Here is a 16108-nt window from a genome sequence, read left to right as displayed (position 1 = left end):
GCACCGCCCAATGCCCCCAGGGGATCAAGAGTCTTGCCATGTTTGACATTGTTCTGAAGCCCCCAGATCCCAGAGTCAGGTGATTACGTGAGAATTTCTGCTTTCATTTTCTTTAGCAGTATTTTGTTGTCCTCACAGCTGGGGGAAGAAAAAGCTGAAAAACATGAATCCTAGAGGTTCGGAAATGCAAATAAAAAAAAACACACTGTTTTTTAAATTTTGTGATTTGAGACACTATGTTTCCATGGGCCTGGCTCATCACCTTTGAACCCTCAAGGCTTGGATCACAAGCGCTGAATAAATAAGGCCTTGACTATACAAAGAGACCTATACACATAAGTCAGGCTGTGCAGGATAGCATTTCCTCACCTTGACCCACCATGATATCAGGAGTCAAGGTCAATAAAGCACTCAGAAGGCAACAAGCACTGAGATTTGCCTGGAACAGCTTCCCTGATTGCTCTGTGCAAAAGAACAGGCCCTTTCCTCATTCAAATCGCCCTTCAAAACTCCCTTCTCGCACCCAGCTATCAGCTCCAGCCCTCCATTATAACAACTTATTCCTTCGGCTTTCTGATTACTGCCTGCACTCCTGAACTGCCCATCACCACTGCATCTGGGCACTCAGACAGCCATTTGGCTGGGACGGGAGAGCACAGCTCCTTATTCTGCCCTTCTGGACAGCTCTGTCTCCAAGCAAAGCTTGTCCCTACATGTCCCTTAGGAAGAAGGGAAGCTCACAACAGCCCCTAGCAGTGGTCCGATGCCAGCTTAGCCATGCTGCTGGCAGAAACTCTTTCTAAAACAAAACCCATGAAGTGAGAAAGCTCTGCCCCTGCTCCTGACCCCCAATACATGAGCTCAGCTGGAGCATCCTGGCTGAACGAAGCTGCAGTTTCTGGAGTGCAGACTGAGACGTCTCCCTGAGTTGCCCTCCAGGACACAAACGTCCTCACGGTGGCATCAGCAGCAGCTCCGTAACTACCGCGGTGCTGAAACGTGCACTTCCAGCAGGACCAAAACCCCTTGTACACACACTAAGGGCTGAATTTGCTCTCCAAATCCGGTGCAATAGCACTGCAGGGGACAGTTACGTTTTCCGTGTGCGGTCAGGTTAATTACTAACTTGGTGCAAAGTAGACATTTTCCCACGATCCCTTTGGGAAATTTGGCCCGAGAGTCTCTCACAAGTGAGTCCCTCTTGTGTAAACCAAATCGTAGTCCCCAAGCTCCGACAACATCTCAGGGACAGGCCACTGTCACCCTTAGTCATCAGAACACATCTATGCAAGGAGAAATCAACAGGACAGCCCAGACCAACCAGCTATTTCCATTCTCCTTTGCTGCCTTCTGGCCTCAGTAACCTGCCCGCTCTCCCGCCCTGGCTCCTGCCTACAGCCCAGGAAAGCTCCTAACCCTATCATGTTCTATGACCACCCCACAACCATAGAAACATAGGGCTGGAAGGGACCTTCAGAGATCACCTAGTCCATCCCCCATGCTGAGGCAGTAGCAAGTAAACCTAGACCCTCCGTGCAGGTGTTTGTCCAACCTTCTTCAAAAACCTCCACTGATGGGGATTCCACAGCCTCCCTTGATCACCTGTTCTAGTGCTGACCTACTCTTAGGAAGGTAGGTTGTGAATTGAAGGCACAATAGTAATTCTGGTTAATTTCCCAGTCTATAGCTATCTACCTGAGGAACAGACATTTGACAACCAGCAGACTCTTCAACCTGGCAGGCAAAGGCTGGAAGTTGAAGGTAGATCATCCCCCATTTCATTTTAGTAACAAATGGGAGAAAAAACCCAAAACTGCGGCATGGGCCTGAGTGAAGGAGGCATGGGCGTGGCTGGGGGTTGGACTTGGGGAACTAATACAGGATAGCTTGTGCAGTGGGGCCAGAGAATGCAGGCAGAGTCCTGCTGACCAGGTGGGGGACAAGGTCCGCCACGGAGATGAATGCTTTTCGGAAGAGCGAAGAGTATAAACACAGCAAACGTTTTGCAGCATCAACTGAAGAGGGTGCTACCCGGACACTGCTATAATCATGTCACCGTACAGAATGGAAAAATCTGTGTGCACTGGTCCCAGTGTTAGAACCTTCAAAGGACAGACAGGACTTTAGGAAATTCTGATGCTTAGTCACCAGGAGCCAGCAATACCCCCAGCACATCCGGCAATGTCTCGTCACTTCAATACAGCAAGGAAGGGACTATAGTGCACAAGGCTGCAAAACCAAAATCAATCGTATCTAACCAAGCATGATGGGAACTCACTTCCCCCTATTGAAAGAGGTTACTTACTAGGCTACTGAATCTTTCCTAAGTCATATTTAGATGCCCAGAAAAATGAACGGCAGGCAGCAGGTCACAGTGGTGGCGTGGGTGGGAAATGCTATCCAAAGAGTGCATGCTTTCCAATCGCATCAAAGGTTAGACATTACAGGCATTCGCTTCTCACAGCTAAACACCATGCGTGCCCTGTCTGAATGGTCAACTGCAGGTCCAAGTGTCACGGAAAAAAATCTCCTCCTAACACGAACAATACAGCAATAAAAGGCCTACCTTCAGTTACACAGACCACCCCAGTGGGGAGCTCACCAGAGATTTGCCTCTGCTCTCCTAGACTGGATAGAGCCGAGGGCAGAAAAGTCACAATCATTGACACTGTTTGTATCATGGTAGCGCCTAAGAGACTCATCACAAGCTGCTCAGTGCTAGACACTGTACCGACAGCTCAAAGACAGTCCCTGTCCCTGGAGACGAGCTCTGCACTTATGGAAAGATTATTGCAGCGCTGTCACTAGAACTGATCAGTGATGGTCAGTCACGACCTATAAGAAAATAGTGCTTAGCATTCATTTATGAAACTAAACATTTCTTGTTAAAAACTATTTTCTTCCTAGCGGACCTGGCTACAGATATAAAAATATAACCCACTTATTAAAAGAGAGATCTTGGCATTTTGCTTTTGTATTGAAACCACACATTGTATTTTTCTTTTTTCAATAAATAAGGAAGCCCTGTTAAAAGCAAAATTTACTCATCTGCACCACAAAAACTACTTCAATATTAAAAGCTAAATGAATTTTTAAAATCCAATGTACTTTTCACCACTGATGTATGTTTGCTTCCTTTGCAGATTTCACTCTGCTTGGACAATGGGATTGTCTTCACTGCACCATTTAGCTCGAGTTCGTACGTTCGAGTTCTTGCCCGCTCACATGAGAGCGGCCACACAGAGCAGTTGGATGAGCAGAGATTGGATTAGCAGCTGAGCTGGAAATCAAGTTGTTGCACCCACACTGCATTAACTTAGCTGGAGTGTCAGCAGCAACACCTCCCAGACAGGCCATCTAGCTCAAGTTTAAAGCACCACTTAACTTGAGCCAGAGATTTGCATGTGTGGGCAGGAATCGAGTGAGCAGCAAAACTTGAGGTATACCTCAAGCTAACAATGCGGCGAAGCCAAGCCCAATGAAACTGGTCAGTTTCACTTTTCTCAAACAAGCCATGTCAGAGTCTGATTTCCCTGCACTAGCACAAAGCTGGTGGTTTTGGGGTTGCAAGCACCAAGATAACATTTAAATAAAAAGCATCTTTTTAAAAAAACCCTCTATATTTGGGGGTTGAACTGCTGCCTGTAAGACACAAAAACCAAGGGAAGAATTACAACTGACTGGAAAACAGAACGTCCACCCAGCGGGAAAGATTGACAGGTGGAAATTTGGAATGAAAAGTTGAAATGTTCAAGTTTTTCGCAGAATGGGAATTCCAACATATTTTGATTCAGAAACTTTGAAACATTTTGACAAGGTACAAACATATAAACCTATTAAAATATTATCCTCTGAGTCAAAAGAAAACACTGACATTATCAAAATGAAACATAACAAAATGATTTGTTTTGACACTTCTGTCAAATTGTTGAAACAGAGACGCTCCCGCAAAGCATTTCAACCAAACCACATCGTCTGACAGCAACTGTTCCAAAATGTTTCAACCAGCTCTAGTTAAGGCCACGTCAACTCTCCGGGGACGACAGTGGCATAGCTACGGTGCCGTAGCTATACTGGCATAACCACATAGTATAGACACAGACGACAGTGATGGGAAGGGTATTTCTGTCACTGTATGAACCATCTCCCCGAGCGACAGGAACTAGGTTAATGATGCTTCCAACGACCTTGCTGTGTCTATGCCGGGGCCTAGGCTAGCATAGCTCTGTCGCTTAGCGGTGTGGGTTTTTCAGATCTCTTCAGCCTATCCAAGCTTAAGAATTTATTTACCTTTAGCACCACCTTTACTTGAGCACTACCACACCATGGCCTGGTGGGCATGCTTGCATCCGCCCTAATTACATCCCTCAGTGAGAATGAGGAGCACTGCTTTACAATTGCATCTAGCAATCAATACAATAATAGAGCACCGGATAGGTGGATCATAGACTCAAAACTTTAAGGCCAGAAGGGACTATCGTGATCATCTAGTCTGATCTCCTGCACATCGCAGGCCACAGAACCTCACCCACCCACTCCTGTCATGGACCCCTAACCTCTGGCTGAGTTACTAAAGTCCTCAAATCATGATTTAAAGACTTTCAAGTTACAGAGAATCTACTATGTACTCCCAATGGTTTTAGTTGCTTTTAACTTTGCCAAACTTTAACCATTTGGGCTGAAATTTTCCACTCTGGGTGTCTGACTCAGGCTGTTTTCAGTTTGGGTTTTTTGAACATTTAAGATAAAACACTTCAGCTGTTTCTGAGATTGAGCTTAAAGAAAAACACGTGGCCCACATTTTAAAAAATTCTTACAGACATTTGGGTGAGAAATCAGTGCCCCCATGGTTTGGAGCAAGGGCTTGGAATTTGTTGGGGGGAAATCACCCTGGTGCCACGAATGTGCCTTTTGCCACCCCTCTGAAAATTTGCCCAAATTACAAATCTTCAAAAAATTAGTTTGCACGCATAGGCCCCGACTTCATGGAGCACCCACAGAAAAAAAAAAGTGGATGCTTAGCACCCACTGGGGGGCCCCCATCAATCAGCTCCTCCCACTTTCCCCCAGTGGGCCCCACCGATCAGCTCCTCCTCCTCCCTCCCGGTGCCTCCCACCCGCCACAGATCAGCTGTTCAGCAGCAGGCAGGTGGCACGGGAGGGGAGGGGGTGGAGTGAGGTCGGGGCGCACTGGGGGGGAGTGGGAGGAGATGATTGGTGGGGCCCACCAATGTGTGCTAGGCAGAACAGGGAAGAAAGAGGCGGAGCAGGGGTGGGGTCTTGGGGGAAGCGGTGGAGTCAGGGGCAGAGCAGGGCTCGAGTACCCCCAGGGAAATCAGAGCCTGTGTTTGCACATGCTCAGTAGAGGCTTGTTAGGGTTATTTATCCAAAGATTCTATCTGCCCCGAACATGCTCCAGGAGCCTGGGGCTGAGCAGGACTTCCCCTGCAATTGTTACTCCTAACTGCTGTGGGCTGCTAGTCACCAGAACCAAGAGACAGGAGACTTGCCACTACCCTCAGGGCCTCCCCTGCTGGCACCCAGGCCGAGAGAAGGAAGCTGGCTGACTCATGCAGAAGGGACAAGAACTGGACCTATGGGGAGGGGTAGTGGAGGGTAGTAGATTGGGACACAGAGCCGAGAGGGAAGAAGGCTGGCTCTGTAGGGAGATTGAAAGCAAGCAGGGGCAAATGGAAGGAGGAAGACTGGGACTAGCATGGAAAATCTGGGGGTGGAGACTGAGAAAAGACAGAACAGGGCAGAAAGATCCAGGCCTGGGGGAGAACCGAGGAAGACAGGTAATGGTCACACTAAGATGTGTGAATTCTGTAAAGGTAATTCTGAATTCTTCCCAGTACTGCATTAAAAAAAAAATCATATTGGCTGCTGAGAAATCTGAGCTGGTGGGTCACCGGTACATCTTATTCTGATGCAGATTTTGACTGGAATAGGATAAAATAAAACATTCAGCAGTCCTTCTCCTAGCTCTCACATTTCTTCCAGAGAGTTTTCTCTCCAAACAGTTCATTTCCCACGTTGTTAAATATTCTGAATTCAGTAACTTTGACCATTTGCATTTTCCTAGGGGCCAAAGTTTATGAGGATTCAAAACGACTTCTGGAGCAAAGTCTTAATGTGATGTTGAGCCGCTGCACATTCGGGAAGCTGCTGCAGACCTCGGTAATAAAAGGCAATTTATATCGGTTAAACAGGAAGAGGCTGTTTTTAGACCATTAAACAACTCTAGGAGTGCCGAGCTTGCCTATAGTAAACATGCCCAAGTAAAAAAACAACAAGTCATCAGGATTTCTAAATCAATAACCAATCAACCTCCAAGTCAGCCGCTCCCTGCAGGGGATCTTTCAGCCTTGCAAACACTGGAGTGGATTAAAATGCTGAACAAGGTATCCTCTCTTCTGCCAGGGAAGCTAAACATTTCTGTAACCTTAACTCAGTCAGAGGCTCAGATAGAAAAGATGACAAAAGCCAAAAAACCTGGTCAACAGGATCAAGCCAATGGCTCATCAGTATCACAGGGCAGAGAGGGCAGATTTCAGCACTAGCCGAAGGCAGCTTGGCTGCAGACTGACCCCTGCAACCCTCAGGATCCAGGGAAGCAAGAGTATTTGGTGTCCCCACAGGGAAAGGATATAGGAATCTACTTATCTGTGGGGAAACTCTGTACTAAGCTGTGCAGGAGGACTCCGCATAAGGAATCATACAGCACCCTGAGGAAGAAATCTAACAGACTCTCCAGTGGAGAATGGAATAATGAATCACGGCGCCCTCTTCTGGCTAGGTACTCATCTGGGTCCCTGCTTCTTAGGTGGCCAGATCTTCTCCAGCTGGGTCGAGGAGAGGAAAAGGGAGATTAGTAAGGGAGCACATTCATTACAGCAGGTACCCTGCTCCAAAGAGCTAAATGAGACACGGCAAATGAAGCCATGGCATGAAGTAAGTCTACAGTTTGGGTAAGCGAGAACATAGGCATTAATGATGGGAGCGGGGGGGAAGACCAGAGCCAGCTGGAAAGGGGGTGGGGGAAGGGCACTTTACAAACACAAATTGGGAGTGTGTTCCAGGCTTAGGGAGCAGCAGGGTAGAAGGCACAAAGCAGAGAAGGTAGGAGCAGTAGGTAGGCCAGAGACCTAGGGGCAGTCACGGGGGTGGAGGGAGATGAAAATGAGCATTGAGGTGGACAGACAGGATGTGCCAACTGAAGATGACCAGGGTTGTGATGGGGTGGTAGGCAGAGAGCTGCTGGGAGAGGATGTAGCTAAACAGTAACAGAGAAAGATCACATTGGCAGCGATATGGCGATATTCTGGACAGACCAGTGCAGGGAGAAAGTTACAGGGGCTAAAGCAAGAGACTACCACGGAGAAGGGTTTAGCAGTGGGGAGAGAGGAACAGATGGACAGGTGTGACAGAGGGGACGTGGCCAAAGGGCAGGAAGAATCAAGGACATGGATTATAGGCCTGGGGGAGAGGGAGCATGGACCTGCCACGGAGAGAGAAAGGGAGACAGAGGAGGTCAGAAAGAAAGATTTACACACAGGCAGTGGGACAGTTGTCGGCACTGTCAACTCTGGCACTGTCAACTCTGGTGGTATTTGCAGTTTTTCAAAAAGCCCCAGCTGCTGGAGTCAAGCAATCCCAGGAGAATCTCTGCTTCCATTAAAAAAAAAAACGTTTCCAGACTTCATGGTTAGAGAAAAGGTTGAAACCTGACCTCAGTGCTCCCTAACAGCACAGAAGCCCCAAGGTACAATAGGTAATCCTTGACAAAAATTAATCAATTTTTAAACCACTCCGGGGCCGGGGGAGATATTCTGCAAGGGAGGGGCTGACTTGTGAATTTGCAACACTGGCACCACCAATGAGCTGTGCTGATCCCGCATTTAGACATTCAAGCCCACAGCGGGTGCTCAATTCATAAACCCAAATGCAGACTTGGATGGCTCTTTGTCCCCCTCTAGTGGTTAGGCCAGGTAGAGACATTTCTGAGTCTGCTACTGCCTGCAAGCTAAACAACCTGGGTCCCTTCGCCCCGGCAATAGAGGGAGATACTTTTAGATCTAGACACACACACACACCTCACAGTCAGTCCACGCAGATTTAGCCTGCATTCTAATTTAAGCATTACGTCTGAGTATCGTGCTTGCGATGCCTGTAGGAACCCTGTGTATAGTGAGATTAACCCTTGCCCATTCTTAAACACATGGCTAGAAGGTTGGTGTGACCTAATTTAATTACTTTCCTGCTTCCTGGACCCTTGACGCAATTTTATTCTTGTTGCACTTACAGATTTTCTTCTAATGAATTTCCTATAGCTCCTATTTCACTTATGATGTAGTCGGGAGGCAATCAAGAGAAAAGCCCTCAGTGTGGTTAATTAACTCACCTTTAAAAAAAAAAATTCATGCTGCAGTTCCTAGGCTCCCAGAACTTACATAGATCATTTCAGCCATCAATGAAAGGCAACCACTTCTGGGGGTACAATGTGGCAGCTATTTAACAGTGTACAGCAGCACCACACAATAGGTTAGGACAGGAAGTGAAGTCTAAAATAGCCAAATAATTATGTTCCACTCACTGCAGTCTTAACAGTTGAATTTCAACCTGCGGACTGATGACTCTGGGCATTACCCTGTGTGGTGCAGAGTACGCTCAGCTCCAGATTAGCCTCTCGGGGGCGCATGGCCCAGTGTGTGTCAGATGCTCACCAGCTAAGGATGCCACAGGGTGCATCGTACAGAAGCGGAGAGCTCCAGATAGCTTTGAGACATCTGACCTGGACACATGAGGCAGGTTAGCATCATTGCTGCTTCGCAAATAGGGCAGAGATGGAAAATGAGAGGTCAGCCAATGAGCTGGGAGTAGAAGCCAGGTCTCGGGACTCCCAGTCCTCTTGCCTTCACCAATAGAACAGCCTTGCTTTGTCCCTACCCCTCCCCCCGCCCCTCCCACCTTGTCCCTGTCAGGGAAGCACGCCTCCATTACAAGGGGAGACCCTGAGACGCATGCAGGCTGCAGAGCCTAGCACTGATGCAGATGTTGCTGCGAGATGGAAAAAGCCAGTGTTGGGGCTGGAAGCTCTCGAGTTGTTAAATGCAACAGACTAACCCCTTACCTGCTGTTTCCCCTGGCAGGTTGCAGGAGGGCCTGGTTGGCTGTCTCCCCAGGGTGGTCTGGGAATGAACTGACTATTCACATTGCTTCACTGAGCTGCAGCTGAGAGACGGTCACAGTGAATGAGGACAGGTGGGTAAAGGCTGCTGGAGACAGTGTACACATGCACAGTAGCGATCTCACTGTTTAGAGTTGGAGATGCAATGCAGTGGAGCTGCAGTCGTGGAAAGGGTTTTAAGGCAGTTTTCTCTCTAAGCTCTATTGGACATTCCCCATCTAATGTCTATAGTTTAAAAAATAATCCTAAACCACCTACTTCTTGCTTGAAATTTAGCATTTGGGATCTTGTGGCATGGAGAACTTTTGTGGGAAAGCTCAAGATCAATTGAGCAAAGGGCTCTAGAGATATGTGCATGGGGTTTTTCACTTTTTGGAAAGTCTTCTAACTTCTCTGGGAACAGCATGTCAAAACCGACTCAGTCTAAGAGCATCTACCGGTAGCGTGGTTGATTCATTTGTCCTATAGAAGACTTAATTCACTGGACTGTATCTGGACTTCAGGACTTGGTGTGTGGGCAGGAGAGGAATGATTTAGGGCATAAGGCTTATTAAAAGAGGCTGGGTGGTTAATTTTGGAGTTATTACCATGAATACTTAAACCCTTTGCAAGCTCATTGAGGTCTCTGTGGAGGTTATAAACTTCTTGAGATCTGGTTGAGTGTATAAATCTCATAGGTGTGCAGCCTGGTAACTGTAATCCCAGTTTTGGCTGATTGCTAATTTCACAGGGTTGTTACTGTGTCAAATCCTTCAGTCAAACCAGCCTGGGTGAAGGAATTTAGAACCCACACAATGTTTCTGCAAATCTTCTAATTTCCACAAATTAAACGAGGTGCTTCCCAATCCCACAGGTCTAAATCCCAGTGTGAAGACTGCAGTGAGTGGAACAGGCTGTGTGGGGCTGTGACACAGGCTAGCTTTTGACCATGTAGTACATTCCTTGCCAGGGCGCCAGACCTCCTGTGCTCCATCCACCAGGGGCTAAGTTTGCTGCACTTAAGCCCTGGGCTGTGATTTCGAGTTATCCAGACATCCCACCCCTTTATTTCATGTCATTACCACTTCCAGGGCGTTAGCAAGTCGCTGTGGAGTGGGCGCTATTCTGCACATGACTGTCAAAGGGCAGCAGCTTGGTCCAATCAAAACCCATTTCCTCTGGAAGAAACAGCACAGCTCCTCCATGGAGGCAGAGCCAGGAGCCAGGCAACAGAATCAAATGAAGGGAAACTGAGGCCAAACATTGGGACATTTCCCTCAAGGTGAAATCAGTCAAGATGTGGCACCATCTCTAAGGGGAAGGGGTTTAATCCCATTACTTGGGGCATTGAAAACGGGACAGAACAAAGTGCTGCAGAAGAGACTGGAGGGAACAATCCTGCTTGGGCCCCCACTCAGCTCATGACTCCCTGAGCATCCTTGGGCACCCACTATTCCGTGCCAGGCAACAAGCAGGCTACCTTCCCCCCCACGAGAATATTTCTAGGCTGCCTGGCCGCAGGAACAACCTTGAGAATGTGAGCCGAGAGGAGCCGTTGCAGCGATGCCTGCCTGAGTCTCCAGGGAGCCTGAAACAAACAGAGGTGTGAACTCTCCCCCTCGCCTCAGTTCAGGCCCTATGGACTGATTCTGTGGCCTCGGAAGCAGACATTTCCCCCAAACGTGTCAGAACGCAGCCTTTTGCTGCAGCACTGGCTATTGTCTTGTCTCCTTGCCCTGCTGGGATTTGCCTGCCGTGGTCTTGCACTCTCCATCTTCCCCCCACAAGGGGGGGGGGGGTCGGTGGGTCCCAGCGCTAGCTCCCTGCACTGCTCCAGGCAGCTGCGAGCAAGAGCTGGAGTGTAGCTTGCGCCCAGCGGGAACCATTAGCACAGGCTGGCAAGCTGGGCTGCCTGGAGGGGAGTTCAGCAGCTGAGGCCTGGGGAGGGATGAGTGCTGAAGCAAGCGACGAGCTCCAGACTGCTCTGGCACATAGTGGGGGTGGGGGGAGCAGGGGAGGGTTTGGAACTGGGCCATTTCTACAATGCAAGAGCCAGGCCCAACTGTTACATCAATGAATATTTTCTACTATGAGCCAGGGTGCCCTGTGTTTGGGGGTGGAGGGCGGGAGGGAGGGAGAAGGCAGGCTCACCTTTACACAGAGTTTAGTCTCATTGCTCCATGGAGAACAGGGCCTTGCAGACATGTATGCGCCAGCTCCAAGATTCCAGAAGGCTCAGGATTTCCTGGACTGCACTGCTCCAGCACTGCTCTCCTCCTCCCTCGCTGGATCCTGGGCCTACACCACCCCACTTACTCCAGCTACCCCCTTAGCCCCACCTGTGCAACTGCTGTCCCAACTCTCTCTCCTCCAACTCCCACCCCCTCCACACCAAAAACCCTGCCCTCCCCAAGGTTTCCAGTGACATCTTCCCAGCACAGTAGCATTCCTATTTTATGGACCAGGGAGATGAGGGCAAAGAGGCTAAGGGACCTGCTCAAGGTCACTCAGCATCAGACCCAGGAGTTCTGGCGCCCAAGTCCACGCTGTAACGGCATGACACACCGCCACGTTGCTATTACTAAGAGTGAAAGCAAGCGCTTCAATTCCCTCTGAGGACAGAGTCCCAAAGAAAGGAAATCAATTACTACTTGCAGGACAATAATTCAGCTCATATTTATGACCTTAGCCCATCCCCTTTCACCGTCGGTCAGCACATGCATATAGCACGTCCCCTCCCATACACTGGCTACACAAGGTTAAAAGCTCGGAGTACGCACAGGCAACTGGTCTTCTGAAGACCGTGTTGGATCACACATCATCAGGCAGGCGCAATTTCCTCTCGTTCACCATGGACGAGGCACTGGGACAAAGATACAGCACTCCTCATTCAGCTGACAGTCTGTTGACGCTTACACCAGCCTCCAGTTCCAAGGCAGGGAATGACATGAACCCGGTACGCCTGTGGGGCAAAGTGCATCTGCCACCAGCCAGCGAGATAAGCTGTCCCCTGGGGGCCGGCAGCAAAAAATGGTGTGAGAAACATCACTGTACCTGCCACCAGTTAAAGGAGTGGGAGGAAGCAGGACATGAGATAGATCTGTATGGGCAGAGGGGCATGATGCATCTGCTACGTGGCCTTGAATGACAAGGATCCAGATTCAAAGGTAACACACTGGGGCTAGATGAGTCAATGCTTCTCCCCACCTGCAGTTTCTCTGTTGGTAGGAACAGTCTCCCAGGCCCCCTGCTGGAAGGAAAGATACATGCTTACCACATCAGGTACTGTACGGTTAGAAGGATATCGATCCTGTAAACACCTGAGTCTCCATCACATACATAGATTTTTTTTTTTTTTTAGTGACAAGTTGAAATCAAAATAGGACACTCAATCGAAAATAACTGCGCACAGACTTGTGCCAGAATAACTAGAGGTGAATTACAGCCTACTTTGTTATTTTGGTTCCAGTTTGTGTGCAGACAAGTCCTTATGGTTTAAGGCCAAGCATTTCAGAACTGGGTGTCTATTCTGTCTGCAAAGTATCCATAATTTCTCCCAAAACTGTTTAAATGGATAACCTCACTATGATCAGTGCCCAGGCTTGGGCAGTTTAACCAAGTCAGTTAGGACAAACACCATTGGTTTAGGCAGATCTCAAGGTTATACCTTTCCCATCCATACCTGCACAGAGATCTAGCAGGGAACATTTGCTACATTCTCTTTAGAAACCTTAGTGACCCTGCGTAGATCTTGATGAGAACTGTTAAGCATAGCCAATTTTGCAAATTACACTGACAATTCTAACCAAGCAAGGTGATTGTTCAAGACAGCCAGTGGATTCTCTTTCTTGTTAAGACATTACTCTGTTCTCCTGTGCTATAGATAAGTGCTGAAATATTAACTGTAATAGTTCAGAATGCAAGTGCTTATAGTAGCAATAACAGTGGTTATACCTTGGCATTTCAGGCAACCAGATGCTTTGATCCTTGAAACATTAAGTTTGGGGAAGGAATTCCCACCCTTTCCCTAATAGCTTCTCTCCTACCATCAGAGCTGCCCCCCCACCCCCCAATGTATTTGTCTACAGAGACACATACATGGCATTCAGCTGGGTATAAGCCCACAACCTTGACTGGTCTAATTAAATAGCATTTCTACTATAGCACTCATCTACAGGTGCCAGAGCACTTCAAAAATGGTGGGTAAGCCCCATTCACGGTATTTCTATCTTGCATGGGCACAGACCTAAGGGAAAAGACCACTCAACACCAACAGTCTCAAGTCTGGGCATCTACATTTCGGCACCACCTGAAAGTGGCCCAGTTTTCTGAAATGCTGAGCACCTGCACCTCCTGCTGAAGGTGAGGGGACTTCCATGGTTTGAAACCCCTGTTTCCAGAGAGGACCCTCAATTATTAACCTTTACAAAATATTTTGCACTCTCTCTCAAATCACTTTACAGATAGTTACGAGTCCGGTAGATAAGTACTGCCGCCAATTTATAGCTGGAGAAATGGACACGTGGACAAGTCTTGACAATACTCCTCAGTAAAACTAAAAAAGAACCACACTGGAGCCTGCAGCAGCAGCAGCACAGCCCTGGGCAGAGGCAGCATGTGCAGGGAAGGAAGCAGTGAAACTAACAAGAATTACATTGGTTTCACTCTGCTGCTGCTGCTGCTTGGGGAAGCTCTCAGCAGAGAGGCATCACACCTGGGGAAAGGATCACCCACTGACCACAGCTACTGGAGAGGTGTGACAAGACCTACCCCAACCTGCCCTTCCCATAGAAGCCTGGAGCCTGTGGAGCAGATAGTGAACTGCCCCACCCCAAAAACTAGTGTATGGAGTGTGGGGTGGAGGGGGGAAGAGGAGAGAAAACCGCTTCCCTGTTCCAGCAGCCAAGAGAGGGCACCCACTTCAAAAGTGTCAGACACCTACTAGTCGAGGGCTGATAGGAAAGATAGCGCTTTCAAACAAGGTTCAGGGTCAGCATCCTGACGGGAATCCAGGCTCACAAAACACTGACGCATATTAGAAAGCAGAGACATGACGACTTCCGTACCCCAATTCTGAAGTTTACACGGGGCAGCCGGGCCAACATGCTCAGAAATGATTTTGGCATCGCCTCAACATTGCTCCTTGTCTCTGCAGGTGGTGTACAATAAGGCCAGGAGAGTATATTTTGGTATTTATACACACGTTCTGTTGTTAGAAACGGACAGAAGTAAGCTCAGAAAACATTTCTTCATTACCATTGGATTCCAGAGTGGAACTTCAGACTCAAGAAAGCCCATAATTAATTTAAATTCCATCACTAAGGCACTTCAGTCAGATCAAATCTCTAACTGCATGGCCTAGCGACCAGAAGAGAATACCACACTTGGCAAAAAACATATCCTTTAAAAGGAATCGGCCCCAACCCATCAACCTGAATTTCCTATTTTGATCACAATTACAAATGAGGCAGGCGAGTTACTCATAAAATCCATCAGCAGAGTTCTTGCAATCAGTGGATGTAACAAATGCACATCAGACAGAGAGCATAAGGGCTGTACAACTCCCCAGCAGCGTCCGGATGCTTCAGTGCTCCCAGACTACTTGTCGATGCAAACCCAAGCGAGCAGCCTACAGAACGCCAAGCCCCAGATGTTCAAAATGCCCCAAGATGGAGCGAGTCCTGTCCCGCTCCATCACTTGCTGGCTTACTGGACTCACCCCATCTCCTCTAATTAACAGGGGGGATGAAGGAGTGTGCAGCCCGGGATGGGGGGAGGCGAACATGGGCTCTCTTGGATTTGAGACCTGCAGTAAGCTTCATTTCTGGCTGGTTGCTTCTATTCCCCCCCCCCCCCCCCCCACAGGACACTCAGCTACAAGATAAACGAGGAACTTTTCATCCAAAGCGGGGTAATGTCGGAGCCGGGAAATGCTGCTTCAATCCGGAAGCAAGATCCCCGCTTTATTCCCTGCCTGGGGCGACCCCAGTCCCTGCTGTCACCTTCCCCAGCTCAGGCTGGGGCGATGCACTGCCCAGAGCCTCGACACGCTTCTCAACCCCCCGCGACACTAACGCGTTCTGCTCGGGGAGCGCAGCCGGAGTTTGGCTCCTTCGCAGCCTCCGGCGCGGTGCAGCTGTTTGCCGCACCTGGAACTGGACAAGCCCCCCGGGGCAGCCGCTAGCTCCAGCCCGGGCCAGGAAGCGCTGGGCAGGGAAGTTCTTGCGAGCGGGGCGGGCAGGCGGATCTGCCCAGCCAGGCGCCAGGTGCCGGCAAACTTGTCCCGGGAGCCCCCCCCCCCCGCACTCTCACCTACCGGCTTTGCAGGGGTCGCGGTACCCCGGCTGCTGCTCCAGGCTCTCCTCCTCCGCCAGCCCCCAGGAGGCGGGCGCGCCGCGGGCAGCCGGCACCCGCAGAAGTAGCAGCAGCAGCAGGGTCCCGAGAGGGGCAGCCCAGCCCATGGCGGCTGCAGAGCGGAGCCCGGGGCGAGCGCGCAGCCCCTGGCCGGCGGGGAGGGCTTGGGGCGGCTGCAGCGGCCGCCGGGCACTGCTCGGAGCTCCCCGCGCCCGCTGCCTCAGCCGGGGGCGATGCTGCTGCGCTTGCAGCTGGGGCAGGGCAAGAGCCGTGCCGGGCTCCCGCCCCCGCCGCGGCCTGGCTGGGCTCGGCCCCCGTCACTCAGGGCAGGGGGAAGCCAATCCGCAAGCACCCGCGCCCCGGCTCCTCCTTCCAGGGGAAGCCCTGCGAGCCCGGGGGGGCGCCGGCGGGGCAGAGTTGGGGGCGGTGGGGGCGCTGCCGGCTCAAGGTTCCTTCGCCTCCTCCGAGCGGCTGCTGCTGCGAAGCAGAAAGGGGCAAAGAGCCGGGCCCACGAGCGCACCTGGGCTCCCCCAGCCCGCAGCCCCACCTGCGCGCCTGCCCCCCCGGGGCTAGACCGGGAGCCCA

At 50.0% G+C, this 16108-nt stretch overlaps 1 protein-coding gene across 1 annotated transcript in view; it reads right to left on the bottom strand.

Moving 5' to 3' along the window:
- The window catches only part of TLL2 (tolloid like 2), a 172816-nt gene extending 157162 nt beyond the window's left edge, over window positions 1-15654 (bottom strand). The window contains exon 1 of the mRNA XM_074958542.1: window positions 15486-15654. Coding sequence (XP_074814643.1) covers window positions 15486-15630 — 145 coding nt within the window. The 5' untranslated portion in view covers window positions 15631-15654. The remainder of the gene's footprint in view (window positions 1-15485) is intronic.
- Window positions 15655-16108: the final 454 nt, after the last annotated feature.

This window comes from Natator depressus, chromosome 7 (assembly GCF_965152275.1).
Source record: "Natator depressus isolate rNatDep1 chromosome 7, rNatDep2.hap1, whole genome shotgun sequence".
Taxonomy (NCBI): domain Eukaryota; kingdom Metazoa; phylum Chordata; order Testudines; family Cheloniidae; genus Natator; species Natator depressus.
Note: the sequence above shows the minus strand (reverse complement) of the source record. Positions and strands in the feature narration are given on the sequence as shown.